The 17,132-nt window shown below is 27.9% G+C and overlaps 1 protein-coding gene across 15 annotated transcripts in view; it reads right to left on the bottom strand.

Moving 5' to 3' along the window:
• LOC106789338 (venom dipeptidyl peptidase 4) overlaps positions 1-17,132 on the bottom strand; it is a 23,916-nt gene that overhangs the window by 2,942 nt on the left and 3,842 nt on the right. For 14 of the 15 annotated variants that reach the window (XM_014753466.1, XM_014753473.1, XM_014753472.1 and 11 more), the window contains 10 exons: positions 12,958-13,021; positions 11,142-11,386; positions 9,968-10,042; positions 9,236-9,288; positions 8,648-8,847; positions 7,885-8,054; positions 6,054-6,154; positions 5,747-5,961; positions 4,825-5,070; positions 3,170-3,452 (listed from right to left, as the gene is read on the bottom strand). In XM_014753466.1, coding sequence (XP_014608952.1) covers positions 3,170-3,452; positions 4,825-5,070; positions 5,747-5,961; positions 6,054-6,154; positions 7,885-8,054; positions 8,648-8,847; positions 9,236-9,288; positions 9,968-10,042; positions 11,142-11,386; positions 12,958-13,021 — 1,652 coding nt within the window. The remainder of the gene's footprint in view (positions 1-3,169; positions 3,453-4,824; positions 5,071-5,746; positions 5,962-6,053; positions 6,155-7,884; positions 8,055-8,647; positions 8,848-9,235; positions 9,289-9,967; positions 10,043-11,141; positions 11,387-12,957; positions 13,022-17,132) is intronic. The other variant, XM_014753474.1, reaches the window with a different exon arrangement.

A 17,132-nucleotide genomic window follows, 5' to 3' on the forward strand; every position in this document is an offset into this window, starting at 1 on the left:
TATATATATATATATATATATAATAATTTTTCAACTATTGTGTATTAAAAAAAACATATTGATTGTTTTGAATTAACAGTAAGGATATGTAATACTTTTGAAACTAACTGTACATACATCCACGAATTGTTTCCTTTTCTGTCCTTTTGTGCCATTTCTCTCGTGAGTAAAGCTATAAATAGCATTGAACAAGGCGAACGTCTTGAAAACAAATGACCATGTGGATATTTCCCACCCCCAAAGAAACTGAAATGTTATCTTATCACGTCATCCTTTGTTTTACAGCGGAAAACCGATAAGCGACCGATCTGTCTGTTACAATATCTTTGTCTCTGAAATTTTGATAGGAAACGACAAAACCCTTAAGGGTCTACATTGATACGCAGCATTGATACAACCACGAGGATTATACACCTTTGATATTTACCTTTTAAATTTTTATACGTAACGGTTCAACATTGCTTCAAGATATACAAAATATGAAATATTAAACTATTGCTATATGTTCATTTTAAATTTATATATGCAACTATGTAATTCTTGCACATTCAAATTGATCAACAATACGTAACAAATTCTTATACATTTTTTTTTGTAACTTCGTTTTATAACTCGCATACACCACTGTAGGAATCGTGAAAAAAATAGGATTATTGGACTAACTGAACCGAAACTCGAACCCCGAATCTTCTGCTTTCCGGATAACTACACTAACTTTTTAACTATCTAAAACCCTTCAGTCAACTTCCTCGCGAATGCCGGTTGACTTTTATTTCAAACGAAATTTCTCGATCCCACACAACGATGCAACATTTTTTTCTTCATCCACAGTAATACGCATCGGTGATACGAAACGAAAATACAAAACAAAATAATTTTGTTATCTTCATTCAACATTTTTGTATATAACAATTCAATGCTTACCTGTCAACATTGGTACATAAGGATACGCAATAAATTGTTATATAAATCTTTTCATTTTCAATTTTTATACGCAACAATGCAACATTGATTCGTTAAAATTGATACGCATGGATAATACAATACAAGAATATCGGACAAATGAATTTACATTTTGTGCATACAGATTTCTGTACTCTTTTATCAAATACTTTGTTTAAAAGGAATAAATATCTGCTTTTTCAACGATACTGATTCTTTAATTACATTTGCCTAAAAGTGATATACCTTAACTCAGAGTATTGAATATTTTAAAGGATTTAATCGAGCAGAATATTAGATAGCTAATTTTCTTTTCTTGCTTTGGTTTTTTCGTGATATCGTGGTATGATATCGATTGATAATATTTAATAGGGACTATTATTGTTGAGCGTTTACGAATCATGATTGGCATTGATATGTGAAGGTTGTTTTAAGAGAGATCGTAAATAGACTAATTAACATTCATTTTTTACGTTCTTCAATAATTTCTAACGTAACGAGAATACTTTTTTTAAAATTCTTAAGTCACCTCTTTCGTGGAATTATGTTCTAAATTCGTCAACGAAAAAATAAACAAAAATAAATCTTAATTAAAACACTGTTACACTAATTTCTAGAATAACTTTATGAATTAATATTCTTACGATAACTATAAGAATCACTATAACGTTTTAAAAACAAACAGATTTAAATATGAATAGTAGCGTGAAAATTTTGTTTGAGTGGGTCATGTTTGTTATGTGCGCAGCTTAAAACTTTTGTTTTATTTCTATAAATATTTGAAATCGATAAACTTTGTTGGAAAAATTTGTTACCACTTTTATTTGTTCGGTCGATATTTTTAAAAAAACATTTTCGGTCAATATGTTGTAAAATAAATCTGTACGAATATTATTTTCGATATAAACAATAATTTATCAGTATTTAGAATAGGGACAGAATTATTCCGTCAGATTTACATATTAATTATGAGTACATATCGATATTTTATTATAAATACTAACAATTCAATTAAAATATTGACAATCTTCGATATTAATCGATGTAATCTAACCGATAAACGATTTATCTAACATTTATTGGGTTGGGTAAAAAGTTTCTTCGTATTTTCCTGAAACATGATTTTAAAATCGTATAACTTTCGTAATATTAATCAGATCTGAAAATATCAGTAACGAACTTAACATTCAGCATTAAACAATTTTAAAGAAGAAGACTGAATACAAAAATATTAATAATAATTATATTACAATTTTGCATTAAAATACGAAGAAACTTTATCCCCGGCCCTATGTATTACACTAACGGTTCTCAAATTGTACGAAATATTACCAAACTTTGTTCGTGTTTTATTTTTATATTCAATCCTATGTGATGAAATGAACAATTTAACGGATTTTATAGAAACCATAAACTCATGTACAATAACTATTAACTGTTTGCAGAAAACTTTACAAATAAAACGCGTTTTATTTATTTTTAGCTAAAATTTTAATATTATAATAAAATAAATTTTAGACTCTTTTGCATGGTGAACTAGTTAGAATTTAACCTAAATTCCTAACAATGAACCTAAATTCAACAATTGTTTGAGAAGCACTGCGTTAAACTAATACTTCTCATTATAAATACTTACGATTTATATCAAATATCGATAAACAATATTATAAATTACTAACTCCAATAAATAGCAGCTAACTATTACTAACAAGCTCATAAATAAAATAATTAATAGGAATAATTCCCAATGCATACCAATAAACGATAAATATAAAAATTGTAAAATACAAATATTATGTGTGAAAATAATATTTAACGAAGATATTTATTATCGATAAAAACTCGCGTTTAAAATCATTCCAAAGGTTCGAATAATATTGATTCGAGTGAAGCAAAAAAAAAAAAAAATAAAATCGATAAATTCAATCGAAGCACACAAATTCGATTCGATACGACGCGAAGTGGATATCCTATACATTTTTCAAAAAGGCACGTAGCTTTATTTTCTCGCAAAAAGATAGGAAAGAGATAGAGAAGGGGGATGGGGGAACGGGATGGGGGTGAAGTGGAGTCCACAGTAGTTTAGGGAACTCTCGACTATGGGATTATCGTGCTATCCTTAAAACGAGAAATGCCTTTTGCAAGATGCAGTTAGGTTTGGAAAATAGAAAAAGAGAGAAAGAGAGAGATAAAGAGAGAGAGAGAGAAAGAAAGAGTAAATACTTACACATTGACCAACATCGGATACGATTTACTCTCGTCGAAATTGTGTGGTAAAAATAGTCTGACTTTGCTATCGTAACCGTTTGCACGAACGTATAAGTCCTTGACGATGGGTAACTCTCTTCTGGTGAGTTTACGTCGTAATAACAGATTGTTTTCCCATGAGTAGACTTTTCTGTGATTTGAATTGAAAATATCGATGATTGTTGGATCCGGACCTTGACAGATTAACACGTAATACGACCTAAATGGCGAGAATAACACGTCTGCGTATTTACACGTGTTACCTGAAATTAAATTTTTGAATAGATCAAATCTCGTGATACATTTTTGACATAGGAGAGAAACAATAGTAAATTTTCTATTCCATCCTTTTAAATTCGTACCGCAATATTTTACGCTTTTTTGAGAGAAGTTTGGAAAAAAAAGTATTAAACTTTTTTCGAATGAAAATTGTTCAATTGTTTACAATAGATTAAATTTTTGTTTTGTATAAAACGAAATAATTTACTTGCAAGTATATTCGGTATTCGTAGTTTCCTTTTAAAAAATAATTTCATTGTTAATATTATTTAAACAATTCAGAGATTTCTCTAAATTTTCTATTTGATATATCACATTTACAAATGCCGTTAGTACGACAGAATTCTTCTGTAAAAGATTAATATTCACATAGCTAAAATGATAAAATAGTGTATATGCTCGATGCTATCGCTATTCATGTGAATTTCGTTTCGTCGTATACGGAATATGTTATGAAATATAGAACCGAGAGGAACGATCGATGTAATTTCGAAGGTAGAAATTCAACGAAATTATAATGAAAAAGCAGGATTCTACGTGTCCTATAATTCCTACGATAAATCCATTTAAATACACGTATATGCACATGTACAGGCTGTTTCGTACATAATTTATGAAACCCACTTGAAGAGTTAACAGGGGATACAAAGTGATGAAAAAACTTCATATAAACATGTATTCTATTTGATCATGTTTCAAATTTATAGCCCACTTTTATGTTTCCATTAATTTACGATAACTTATTTTCATAGAAAGTATACAAATTTAATTAGTTCAATTTCATCACTCAGTTATCTAATTAGAAGTATTTCATTATTTTTTATTTGTGCTGCGTGTTAAAAGTGTTATAAGTTAAGTAATTAGATATTTATTTTGGGGATTATTTGATAACAATTGTGTATTCGATATTCATTATTGAATAATTTCAAACACGTATAGAAAATGATTGTCAACAGATTCAACGGATACCTGAAATTTTTGAGATATTGCGAAATTTGATGATACAACTATTGCAAACTTGGATGCACACAAACCGATGGTATTTAATTCGAACACTGAGACTCTTCCACTAATAATTGAAACACACAAAAATCCCTATAACTTTGAAACAAGATCAAATAGGATAAATATTTGTATAAATTGTTTTCATCGTTTTCGTTTCAGTTGTTCACTTTAGGAGTGGATTCGACATATTATGAAACGTCCTGTATAATACAGTTCGAGGATTAGTGCAGTTAAAACGGTAGATTAAAATGACGATTTTAGTTGAACAACATTTTAACGTAATGAAAAAATAAAAAAATAAGAAAATAAAATTTTGGAATGTAATAAAAATCTCTCATTCGTGGAATTTACCTTCGGGCGTTAGAACGTTGCATGATATGCAAGTAGGTTCCTTGCTGCCATCGGCAGGTACAGAATATAAATTCCTTTGGGATGGTTCCCCAGGTCCACTAGCAAGATAGTAAATTCTACCATTGAAATGGTCGATTGCACGAATATCTTGAACCTCTATTGCACCCGGAGTTAGGTCCTTTTGAATCAGCGTTGATCCAACTTCCTCGTATCTTGTCACATGATTAAATCTTCCAGCTTTCGTTCCTAAAAAAAAAAGAACAAAATATTCATTGTAACAAAAGCTTTAAAAAACGTACACGAATAAAAAGACATATTGTGGAATTATGTTCGAGTTGAGGTGGATGATTCCAAAGAATGGAATTTCCTTTGAGATCGTATCAACGAGTGTAATATAAATCGTACGTTGAATGATAACCTATCTTCTTTTAAAACGATACACCAACCATTTCATTTGCAGTTCGGAACTTTGAAATTTGAAAACTCTGGAGTATTCTTGTACAAAAAAAAAATCAAATCCTTATTATCTGTCTGCGCGGAGTGATAATAAAAAGGTGGTTTAAAATTTGAGAGGCCTGAATTATTTTTTAACACGTATTACTTTTAAAATTTGTATTATTTTTTTAAATAATGTTATTTTGATAGCTAAATTTTTGTTATTAATTATTCGGATGAACATATTTCTTCGTCTGATCTTCAAAACTTAATTGTTTCATTTTCCAACTAGACTTTTTATTACCAAAAATTTGAATAAATATATTTCTATATATATATAGTATATATACGATCCTCAAAACTCTTCATTATATCATTTCCTAATTATTATTATTTTTATTTTGTAATATATTTAAATTTGTACTATCCTTTAATTTATATTATTTTTAATTAGATTTTATTATAAATAAAAAATTTGAAAAATTACCAGATTGTTGTAGTTTACGCATGTAAACGGAATCATTGTAGAAGAATAAATTTTTAATATCTACCCATCCCTCCGATTCTGCAATGTGAAACGTTTTAACAGTTTCGCCGTACATGTTGTACCAAACAATTTCAGTCTCATTTTGTACACGATTCGACCACGTAACAATGACATTATTAAAATCTTTCCATTGAACGTTGGTCAGTACGTTGTCTCTATACATATCATATAAAGAAAAATGTAAGCTAAATATAAGTCAGTAATGTGAAATATTCCATTTACTTAAGCAGAAAGTAACGTCACTCACGTGCCGACTATATCTATGGGGGCCTCCAAATCTATCTTATTTAACGTAGGATCGTGAAGATCGACGAGCGTCAAAGATACCACAGGATTCGATGTGCCAGCCTGAAAATAGGAAAGACATCGATCAAAAGAGTAATATGGTTTGTATGATTATAGTACGGTTCTTACTAACATTACGATCGTTTTCATTCTAACGTTCATCTTCAAAACCATCATATTTTCTTTAAATTAAGATATAAATCATACGTTGAAATATAAATCTATGTATCCTTAACAGAAAAGAAATAAAAAAAAAAAAGAAAACAATTTCAATAAAATCAAAGGGTTTCCTATAATAGAAATTGTTCTTATCCGACAATCGTAAATTATCGTTACTAATCGTTTTTATACTAACATTCATTTTAAAACCCATAATCATATTTTATTTAAATTTATTATCAGGTAAGTCGAAATAAAAGAAATTATTTATATAAGAAAAAAATAATGAAAAATAACAATTATAAAGGGTATATCTATATCGTTGAAATTAGTATCTTATAGACAATACTGAAAATCCTAAAGGAGCTCGATCGAGAAGGGAAACCGCAAAGCACTTTGGGTTTGTTCGAAACCATCTAGTTTGGTAGAGGTTAGGTGCACCTCGATAATGGGATTATCCACGGAGAACGTATCGATACACGCGTGACTAAAATGGTATCCACCTCTCTCTCTCTCTCTCTTTTGGTAAAGAAGAGAAGGATTAAACGAAACCAGGTACACGAGAGGAAAAGAGAGGAAAAGATATAGAGATAACCCTTTTCATTCTACGAAAGCCGCCGAGCATGTTTCTGCCAAGACCTTTACGCCAGTTTTAAATCGTCGCTTCTGTGATACCTCCACTAATCTACGGACGAAAAAACAAAGTGAAAGGATTACTCAAACTGATCCTCTTTCAACGACTAGTGTTGCTTTTTACAACATCCGCGCCCATCTTTTTCTCTTCGATGCATTTTCCATTTCATTGTTCGTTACGAATTTCAAACGTTTGACGGTATTTCTGTCTTTTTTAAATATTATTCTTTGTTGTAAACGTACACGCCGTATAACTGTTAATTCTGGATTTGATATTTTTATTTCACGTTAATTAATATCAAAATATTCATCTTTTAGATATATGATCGATCGATTGAAACAAATAATTGTTTATTTTTGTTCTTCCAAATATTATTATTAGTATTTTCATATTTAAATGTAAGTAATATATTTTAAAACGTAAAACACTTTTTTTTCTCACATCAAAAATTAAAATCAAGAGTTTGACGCGACAACAGGATTGTATCGGTAGTTTTGTTAACCCTTAGTGTACAACACATCTTCCTATCGAATCATTAATTGTACACAGAATCTATTCGACTTTGAATATCTCGACAACTATGCGCTTTTCGAAAAAATAGTTAGAGATACTTTTTGTAGTAAACTGATTGAAAGTTTAAACCCGTGTAGTCAGATTTGCAGAAAGAAAAACCGTGCTTGAAGTTGATGTTTGGTAATCGAGTACAAAGAAAAAGTTTCAATCAAATTGATTCCTAACGCAAACTAATGCAAGGATTATGTTTTAATTATTTTAGGAGTAGAATTCCTGAAAACTTACGAAACGTTTAAGTAGAAAAAAGAATATGATGCACTGGCATGCAAAATTTCCGACAAAATTTATAATTTAAGAATAAAAAGTAGGAAAAAATGATAAAAATTGACAAGTAAGTGAAGAGTAAATGTCAGCTAGTAAGTATTTTGGTCGACAATGAGTAGAGTGAATTGAATAATATCGAACGATAACGCAAATCGAGCTTCACCTTGGGGTACTTAATCTTCACTTCCGTGGGATATTGGTCCCCGAGGCTGCCGGGTTCTCCGTAATGAAGATACAAGATTTCATGGACTTTTCTGTCATCGAATGTTGCGTATGCTAACCTATTACCATCTGGAGAAAACCAAATGGCGGATGATCCATGTAACACTTCCTCTGCAACAATAATAATTTATTATTATCATTAACAAGTAAAAATATATAAATATATTTATATACACATAATCATTATAATAATTATTATAATTATTTGTAATACTACATAGAATAAAAATAAAAACACCACTAAATTTAACCAAATCGATATTAAAGATATTTTCAAAACAAAACAAAAATTAATAACTTTCGAATGGTAAAATTGTAGCCGAGTTTTTCTTAATTTTAAAAAATAATTTCATTTTAAATGGTAAATGTGTTCCATGTAACACTTCCTCTGTAATAATAATTTGTTATTATCGTTAACGAATAAAAGAATATAAATATATTTATACATGCTCAATATATAATATGTTTTATAATTATTTCTAATATTATATAAAATTAAAATTGTATAGACGAACTTTTGTTAAATTTTAATCTATCGATTGAGTTAAATTTAAAATAAAAATCTAAAAATAGAATAGAATAAGAAATCTTTTCGTCTATGCGTAAACGTTTAGGTATAATAAGGAACAATACACTCGTTGAATAATTTATAATTGAGAATACTGATGTTTTGGTCTAATGAATAATACATTAATCACTGTTACCTTCGTAAACCCAATCAGCCACGCCATTATAAATGATTCCGGCAATGCCATCGTCCGTCACTCTTTGTACATCATTAAAACCGTTGTTAGAGAAACGTTTATAATAAATATCGTTGTCGAGGATATATATCAAATCGTCTGTTAGTGGTGCCCATTTGACAAGGGCGATATGCATACCATCGCCAATTTTATCATATTGTCTAAAAAAAAAGATACAAAAGAATAATAAAATAGATCGATTAGAATGGACGAACTTATGAATAGAAAATGGATGTGAAGCTTTGTGTTTAAAATAATTGCAATATCGATTGATATATAGGTTCAAGAATTGAAAGTAACTAATATTGATAAAGTATTTTTATTCATCTCATTTAGAAAATATCTGATAAAATAACAAAATTACAAATATAAATTGCTTTCTAAGTGATATCGTATTGTCTATAGAAAAACTCATATTTTATTTTTTTAATAAAATTATCTATTTTTTTCTCTTTGAGATAAGCTCTTTGCTATTGAAGAAGCTTATCGTTTCTAAATATGATAATTGAAAAAAAAAAAGCATATAGGTAATGATAATACTTTACATACCCAAGTTCAGTATCATAAATAACATATCTCATGAACGTCGAATATCTGAATCCCTAAAATATAAAATTTCTAGAAAATTTCTAATAAAATCTATTGGTAATTAATTAGATTTAGGGAAAAAGTTTCTTCGTATTTTCAATTGTAATAAATTTAAAATCGCATAAATATTATATATATGACTATTAATCGAATCTGGCAATACTAGTGTACGTTTAAAAGTAAAAATATTAGATGATAATCAAGAAAAAAGTTATGACATTTGTTTATTCGGTCAAAACTTATTAAGTCTTGAAAATGAGTGAAAATGAAGAAAATATTCGATATGTTTTTGAAATTGTATAACAAAAAAGGGAAGAATACGACTGAGGTTGTATAAAAATATTTGTGATGTTTTTGAACATGATGCGGTATCAGCAAGCACACATATGACACAATTCTGATTCAAACGTTTTCGATCTGAAAAAATTGATATCAAAGATGCATCTGGCTTCGGTTGATCAATCACTGGAAAAATTGATGAAATCATGGAAAAATTTAAGCATGATTGGCACTTTAGCAATTTATTGATCGAAAAAGAACTAAATATCGAGCACAAAACAATTTAAAAACCATTTGAAAAAGACAGGATAGAAAATATGAACAAAACTTATTTAAGTTTTGCAATAAAATACGAAGAAACTTTTATCCCGATCCAATATTAAATGGAAAAGATAAAGAAGTGTTGATGCTTACTTTTTGAACATCGTATCCGATAAGAAGAAATCGTCCGGTCGGTGATAATAAATAACTTTCTACTAAATAATCGTCCTTGAAAAAAATTTAATATCAATATAAGAAAAGATTATTACTTTGTTGCAGATAAGAATTACTACTATTTGTATTTTTTTTTTTTTACAACTGTATACATAATTGCGAAAAAAACAGTAATAATCCAGTATGGAATATCGAAAAGAATTCTATTAATATTTAAAAAATATACAAGTGATAAATCGAAACCAATGTTTTTTAGGCTTATCTAAAGTTATGTACTGAATTGATAAGCTGTTCAAATCGTGCAGTGATGTTAACACTAAAACTACCGATAATTCTTGTACATTTATTTCTATTAGACCAATCAAAACATTTGGTTATTGATAAAATATGTTATTAAAGAAAAATAAAATTTTATGTTATGTTAACACTCCATATTTTTTTATTTTTTTCTATTAATAACACTATTACTATGGCCACAATATCATTTCTATCTAAAATTAATCATAGTGGTTATATAATATTATATTTTATAGGTATTACTATCATCACTTTTATTATATTATTACTATTTTGTCACACACACATATATCATTATTATAACATATCTCATTATCAAATATTCATGAGATACATTTCGATATTAGACTAAATTACACTAATCTAATATCTAGTTTAAATCTTTAATAATCTTTTTAATTATTGCTTCCTATCGCAACAAAATAAAGTATACATTTCATAATATAACTTACTAAATTATATACTATATTTGGTGACTAGCACATATTGCATCCTAGCTATTTTTGAATTTTGATTTATTGTCAATTTAGAATAAATAAAATATTGTATATATATGCCAATAATTATAACAATGAACTAATATAAATCGAAATATTAAAAAAAAAAAAAAAATACATTTCATCACTAATTTAATATTACAATTTTTTGTAATATTATAAAATAAATTATAAAATAAATTTGTCAATTTACATTTGTTTACTTTCATGATATATGATATATTTATATTTACAAATATATGTTTTTTTAATTAATAAACAATTACTAAAAAGACTCAATGTACTTTAACCAGATATTTTAATTAGTTTTTATAGTTCTAATGTTAATATGATAATATTTAAAAAAAAGCATTTCTTACAAAAATTGATACATCGATGATCACACTCGATTGTTGCTTCACAACGTCAAATTGAAGAATTTCTCCTATCGTTTCGGACATATAAAGTATCGTGGTATCCGATGTCCAAGTACCGTTGAAGGTACGTGATAGAAAATCGGAAGTGTAAGTCTCCTCAAGTTTGAAAGGTACTTTGGAAAGATTCGAACCATCCTGAGTTTCAACTACCCCCTCCAAGTTATCCTTATCGACGACACGACTCACTACTAACAATAAGTATACAAATATCGATCTATTTTCTGACTATTTAATTTAGGACGTTGAATGTTACTTTAATTTTACATGGGGGACATGCTTGTGGCATCAACACGAATTTGTTATTACACGTTTATATATTATATAACTATAATAGATAAATTCAAGCAAAACCGCATGTTGCGTTGGTCATAAGACGAAAAATTATTACAGTTTGATCGGGATGTTCTATCTCATCCTTTGAACTTTCAAGACCTTGCTTTATCCAATTATTACTTGTTTATCTCGTTAAAAAATTTTCTCAGTAGTAAATGTATAAGAACCGTAAAAGAAATAAAAACGCAACATGATGGAAGAAGGTAATATATATAAGAAGATATTATACTTATTATATACATGTTCATATATAACACAATAAATCAACCTTAAACAACAAATATCGTATATTCATTTCGCATCAGAAAAAAAGAAAAAACTTATAGGGACCCTTTGTAAATATATGTAATATTATTATATTATCATTATTTTATATTATAATTTTGTAATTGTAATATAAAATAAATGAGAAAATATATCCGTTCAATTTTTCGACACTTAAATGACTATTATTAGTATCGGCACTTATATATATTAAATTTTTTATAATAATTGATATTACTCGACTACTATGTTTTCTAACTGCTAATTTAACGGTTTAACCTTCTAACACGATTTATCTTCTCTACGTTTTCGAATATACATGAAAAAGTTAGACAAACTGGACGGTCGTTCGTCGTGCGTCAACTAAATGCACTTTGCAATTTGTTCAGGATAATTTTATTAAAAAGTTAACCACAACTCGTTTTATGTATTTAGGAGTTGGACTTTTAAATGACCACTTTAACAAGGTGTTACTTTTGCGTAATAGAACTCCGTACCTTTTTGTTAATACATTTGTCACCGTTGTGTGGTAATGAACTTTACGAATTGTGATTTAATTATGATGATTCTACTTTTTACTGAAGATGATGAACAATTTGAAATATTCATTTATTAAAATGATTGAAGAAAGGACGTTACGATCACTCATTCTGATTTATGCTTTTCATAGTAATACTCGATAAGAACGTAATGCTTTATCGATCCTATCGAGTGCAAATTTTTTTTACTTCTTATCTTTTATTTTCATTCCCCTAATTCAATATCTTCTTCAAGTTCTACGATTTAGAGTGATGCTCGAGATGAACGTGCTATACGAGAGATGAGATGATAAAATTTTCGATCCGAAAAATTCTCTACGAAAGTGTGTGAATTAAATTTTTCTAGATAACGGTGCGAATTGAAATAAAAAAATCTTTTTGACGAGATAAGATTTTCGATTTCGAACGATTCCACGAAAGCGTGTTAATTAAATTTTGTGTAGATAATGGGTGCGAATTGAAATGAAAAAAATTTTTTTTTTTTAATCAATGATAAATATAAATATTATTAAAAAGTTTCTTTTAAATATTCGAAATGAATATGTTATTCTCTATTCTATTGAATATTTTTATATTTTCTATTTGATATTTTTAAAATATATGTTAATTGTTCAAAAATTTACCTGTTCTTGCTGTCAATAAGACAAAGAAGAATCCGTTAAGAAATACAAAACTCCGTAGTGGAATCTGAAAAGAATTTCATGATTACAGAAAATGTAGGGGTCTTAAAAATTAAGAATCTAGACCACGCCACAAACTTTCAAGCATTATTCTCTTTTTCTTTCTCTTTCCCCTTTTTTTCCTCGTCATTTGTTAAGTCAAGAAATCGGAAGAAATACGTAAAGTAACCCAAATGCATTTCCCCTTTTCGAAACGAACAGAACGAAACAGAAGGTGGAAGAAAATTTTCGAATAAGGTGGGTAAGAAGAAAGGAAACAAGGAAAGCTAAAGAAAAAAGAAAGAAAGAAAGAAATAAATAAAAGAGAAAAAGGACGACGTCTACGTGACAGAAAACTTTTGGCAATGGAACGTACGGAATTCCACGAGGTCGCTTTGGCCCAACGACAATAATTCCATACTCGAGAACAAGCCTAAAAAGCACTAAAAGCTATGAAATTACTGTCGTCGTGCCAACTTCTAACTGCGCTCGTAAACTTTTTTATCGAGGCACCACGTACGACGTCGGGTCTGCCACGGGAAATATCACGAAATCTGAGACTTTCGAAGGTTTTCCTTCATTTTCTGATTTTTCCTAGATTTATTTACATACGTTTGCATATATTTGCATCGCATATACAATGTATGATAATGTATGATAGTATAATAAATCCATTATTTTATTTATCAGCTTTTTAATATATTTTTTGCCTATATGCACTTTGTTTGATCTTAATTTTTGTAATAAAAATTATGCATTATTATTAAAGGTAAAATTTGTTTTCAAATGAACATTTTTCATCGTGACACGGTTCAAGGTTTCGTTCGAGGAGAATAACTCGTGAAAAAATTTTAGGGCTGGATTGAAAGGTTTTATCACACTTTGCATATTCGTTTGTATATTGCATATTGTATCTTTTGGGATTATAATTTATTTGAATCAATGGAAACACGCATTTTAGGAATAAACAATTTGGAAATGTGACTGAAGTATAACATTATTTAATTTCATATTTTTATTCAAAATAAATTAGTTTTTACGAAAAAAAAAGTAACAAATAGAAATTTATATAATAATTGGAAAAACAATAGATTAAGGAAATTATATTTTTTTAAATTATGTAGAAAAACTTAAAACAAAGTTTAACCTTTACAAATTATAAAATAATGAATTTCTCTTCAACATATGTAATATACTTAAAAGTATATTCATAAATTTTATGCTCACACGTGTGGTAACGCATAAATATTTATATCTATACAAAAAATGAACAAGCAAGAAAAAAGTACACGTACAGTGAAGTTGAAACATTACACAATGTACCGGAAACTATAACAGTGGACTAATGAAAGTCATTACATATTATATTACAATTATTTATATTAGATAATAAATTATAAAGTCAATGTTTTCAATTTTCTGACTAATTGTAAGTCCAGTGTCATAATTACCATCATACATTAAATATCCTTTATATCCTTGAAATGTTTAACATTGAATCCTATTCGAAGAACAAGCTAGAGTGAATCTCATGGTAACTACTTCAAGGACACTCCAATATACTCAACTATAATTATATGCTTTCCCATTGTATTCAATTATCATCTTATCCAAAAATCTTTGGAAGTAAAACAAACCAATTATTAAAATCAATCATTTTTGATAAAAAAAATAATTCTTTGAATTTTTAATAAATTACTAATAACAAGCATTAATAATTAACCAACATAATATTTTGTCGGTATAATTTATATAAACGTTCATGAATTATAAAATCATTCCTATATTTTTTCTCCCCACTGTATTTCATCTGCAATTTATCCATAAATTTTTATAAGTAAAACGAAACAATTGTAAAAAGTCAATATAGATATAAATGAATTATTTTTATTCGAACTAAAAATTTCTTTGAATTTTTAAACAAATTGTTAATCAAAAGTATTAATAATTAACCGGTGTAATAATATTTTGTCAGTAAAGTTTCTATAAACGTTCATGAATTCTAAAATTATTCCGGATTAAAGAACAACGGTATCCATTCTTTCCTTTTTATGAAAAAGAATTTCTACCTCATCCCTTACCCGCTAGAATGGAAATGTGATTTATTATTAAAACAGTATTTCCTTTCTCTCTTTCTCTTATTTTCTTTCTCTTTTCTTCATACCTGCAGGAATTTCCCAGTCTTCGATAGAGATTCTCTACAAGTCCAAAGTATAAAATAGAGAAAGAGAGAAGGAAAAAGAAAGAGAGAAAGAGAGAGAGAAAGATAGAGAGAGAAATATAAGGTACAGATACTTTCAAATCCTCAAATAGTTTCGCGGATGTAGAACTCAGCCAAGAACCGAAAGAATTCCCTTTTGCGTTTCTTCTATCGATCGATTCCAACTCTTACTTTTGGACCAACCAACGAAGTAATAGTCGTTTCATGAACAGGAAACAAACGATCATGAGTATCGAAAAATCGAAGAAACACGAACGTGAAGTTATTTGTTTATATGATATTACTCGAAATTCATTTACTTCAATTGTGTTATTAACCTTTTTTTGTTCAAGGTATTTTACCCTCTGAACTTCCAAAGAAATTTCTTTCTCCACATAATAGGAAATTTCTCATAGAAATATCGACCCGTAATCAACTATAGGCGTTCCAACGCGTGGTGGAAAACAGGAACATAGCAAAAATAACGTAATTAAATGACAAATAATTTCTAACCTATTTTCTTTTTTTTTCTTTTTTATTTTCAATAGTACCGTTTATAATCTAAAATAATAATATTCGAATTTATTGTATTAGATCGATACTTTACAAAAAATATTATGATAACTATTCGCGAAATCATTAGACAAACGATTTTACTATTTTTTTAATAAATTTTCTTATTCAGAAAATCTGGATAGTTTGACGTAAGGTAAATATTGTTTAATTTTCTTCGTTTATCATATATTAAATTAAAAATACAAATTTACTTGGTAACTGAAATAAAATTCGAAATTCGACTCTGAATAGGTGTCTCTGAACGTGTTAATAAATAGGTAACTCTGAAACGTGTTAAAAGTTATGCAAATAATAAAGTATATTAGAAAAGCAATGATTCTCCGAATACAGATAAGTTTTTTTCTTATTTTCTCTTCTTCGGGATATTAATTAGATTTATGACTATTTAATTTGTAATTAATCGTTGTATGACATACATATACACGCAAGCCTACGTAATTAATATTGTATAAATAATAATTTGAGGCATAGTATATCACTATCTTAATAAAGATAACAACAAGTTAATAAACGTATCGTAACCCAACGTGACTTCCGCGATAATGAAAATGTTCAATTCTTTTTTATTTTTATGAACGAAGTATTGTTATTATTATTCGTTGACCGTGTATTGGTAATATGCAAAATGGATTGTACACGTGTCATTCCTGGTCGTACTCTTTAATCGAGATTATGTTATTGACAAATCAGGAAACACAACTAGGGTATCAACAACGAAATTGTCGTCATCTCGAATGGGAAAAGCCTAGAGACTAATCAGAATTGTTTTAAAAATAGAATCTAATACGTACATGTTGTTAATCGCAATTTAAAAATTGACCGAGTACGTATCATTCATGTATTACAACATATATTATTACATAAATTCACTTTGTAAATAACGTATGTATGCGTAAGCATATATATGTATATCTATTTCGAATGTATTGTTTTCGTACTTTTTTCACAATGAATGTTATAAGCTATGTAATTGCATTTTTTTTAAATTTATTAAAATTCAACAAATTTAAGATTGCTTATTAATCAATTATTAATTATAAAAGAAATAATTAATATCACGGTAGAGTAATATCTTTATGTTTATTGAAAATATTATATTTTTTTCAATGAATGTTTTAGGTTATGCAATTGTATTTCTTTTTTTTTTTCTAAACGCAACATCTTTAATGTATTTTACTTATCGAAAGTATTCTTCCAATGTATATTTTACGTTATATATTTGTATTGTTGTTTTTTTAATTTATCAGAATGCAACCAATTGAAAATTGTTTACTGATCAATTATTGACTTAAACAAAATTAATAAAAAATTGGAAGTTGTTTTTTATTTATTGAAAATATAAAAATATTACTTTAAAATTTGT

The sequence above is a fragment of the Polistes canadensis genome, unplaced genomic scaffold (assembly GCF_001313835.1).
Source record: "Polistes canadensis isolate GaletaPanama2010 unplaced genomic scaffold, ASM131383v1 scaffold_178, whole genome shotgun sequence".
NCBI classification, from domain to species: Eukaryota; Metazoa; Arthropoda; class Insecta; order Hymenoptera; family Vespidae; genus Polistes; species Polistes canadensis.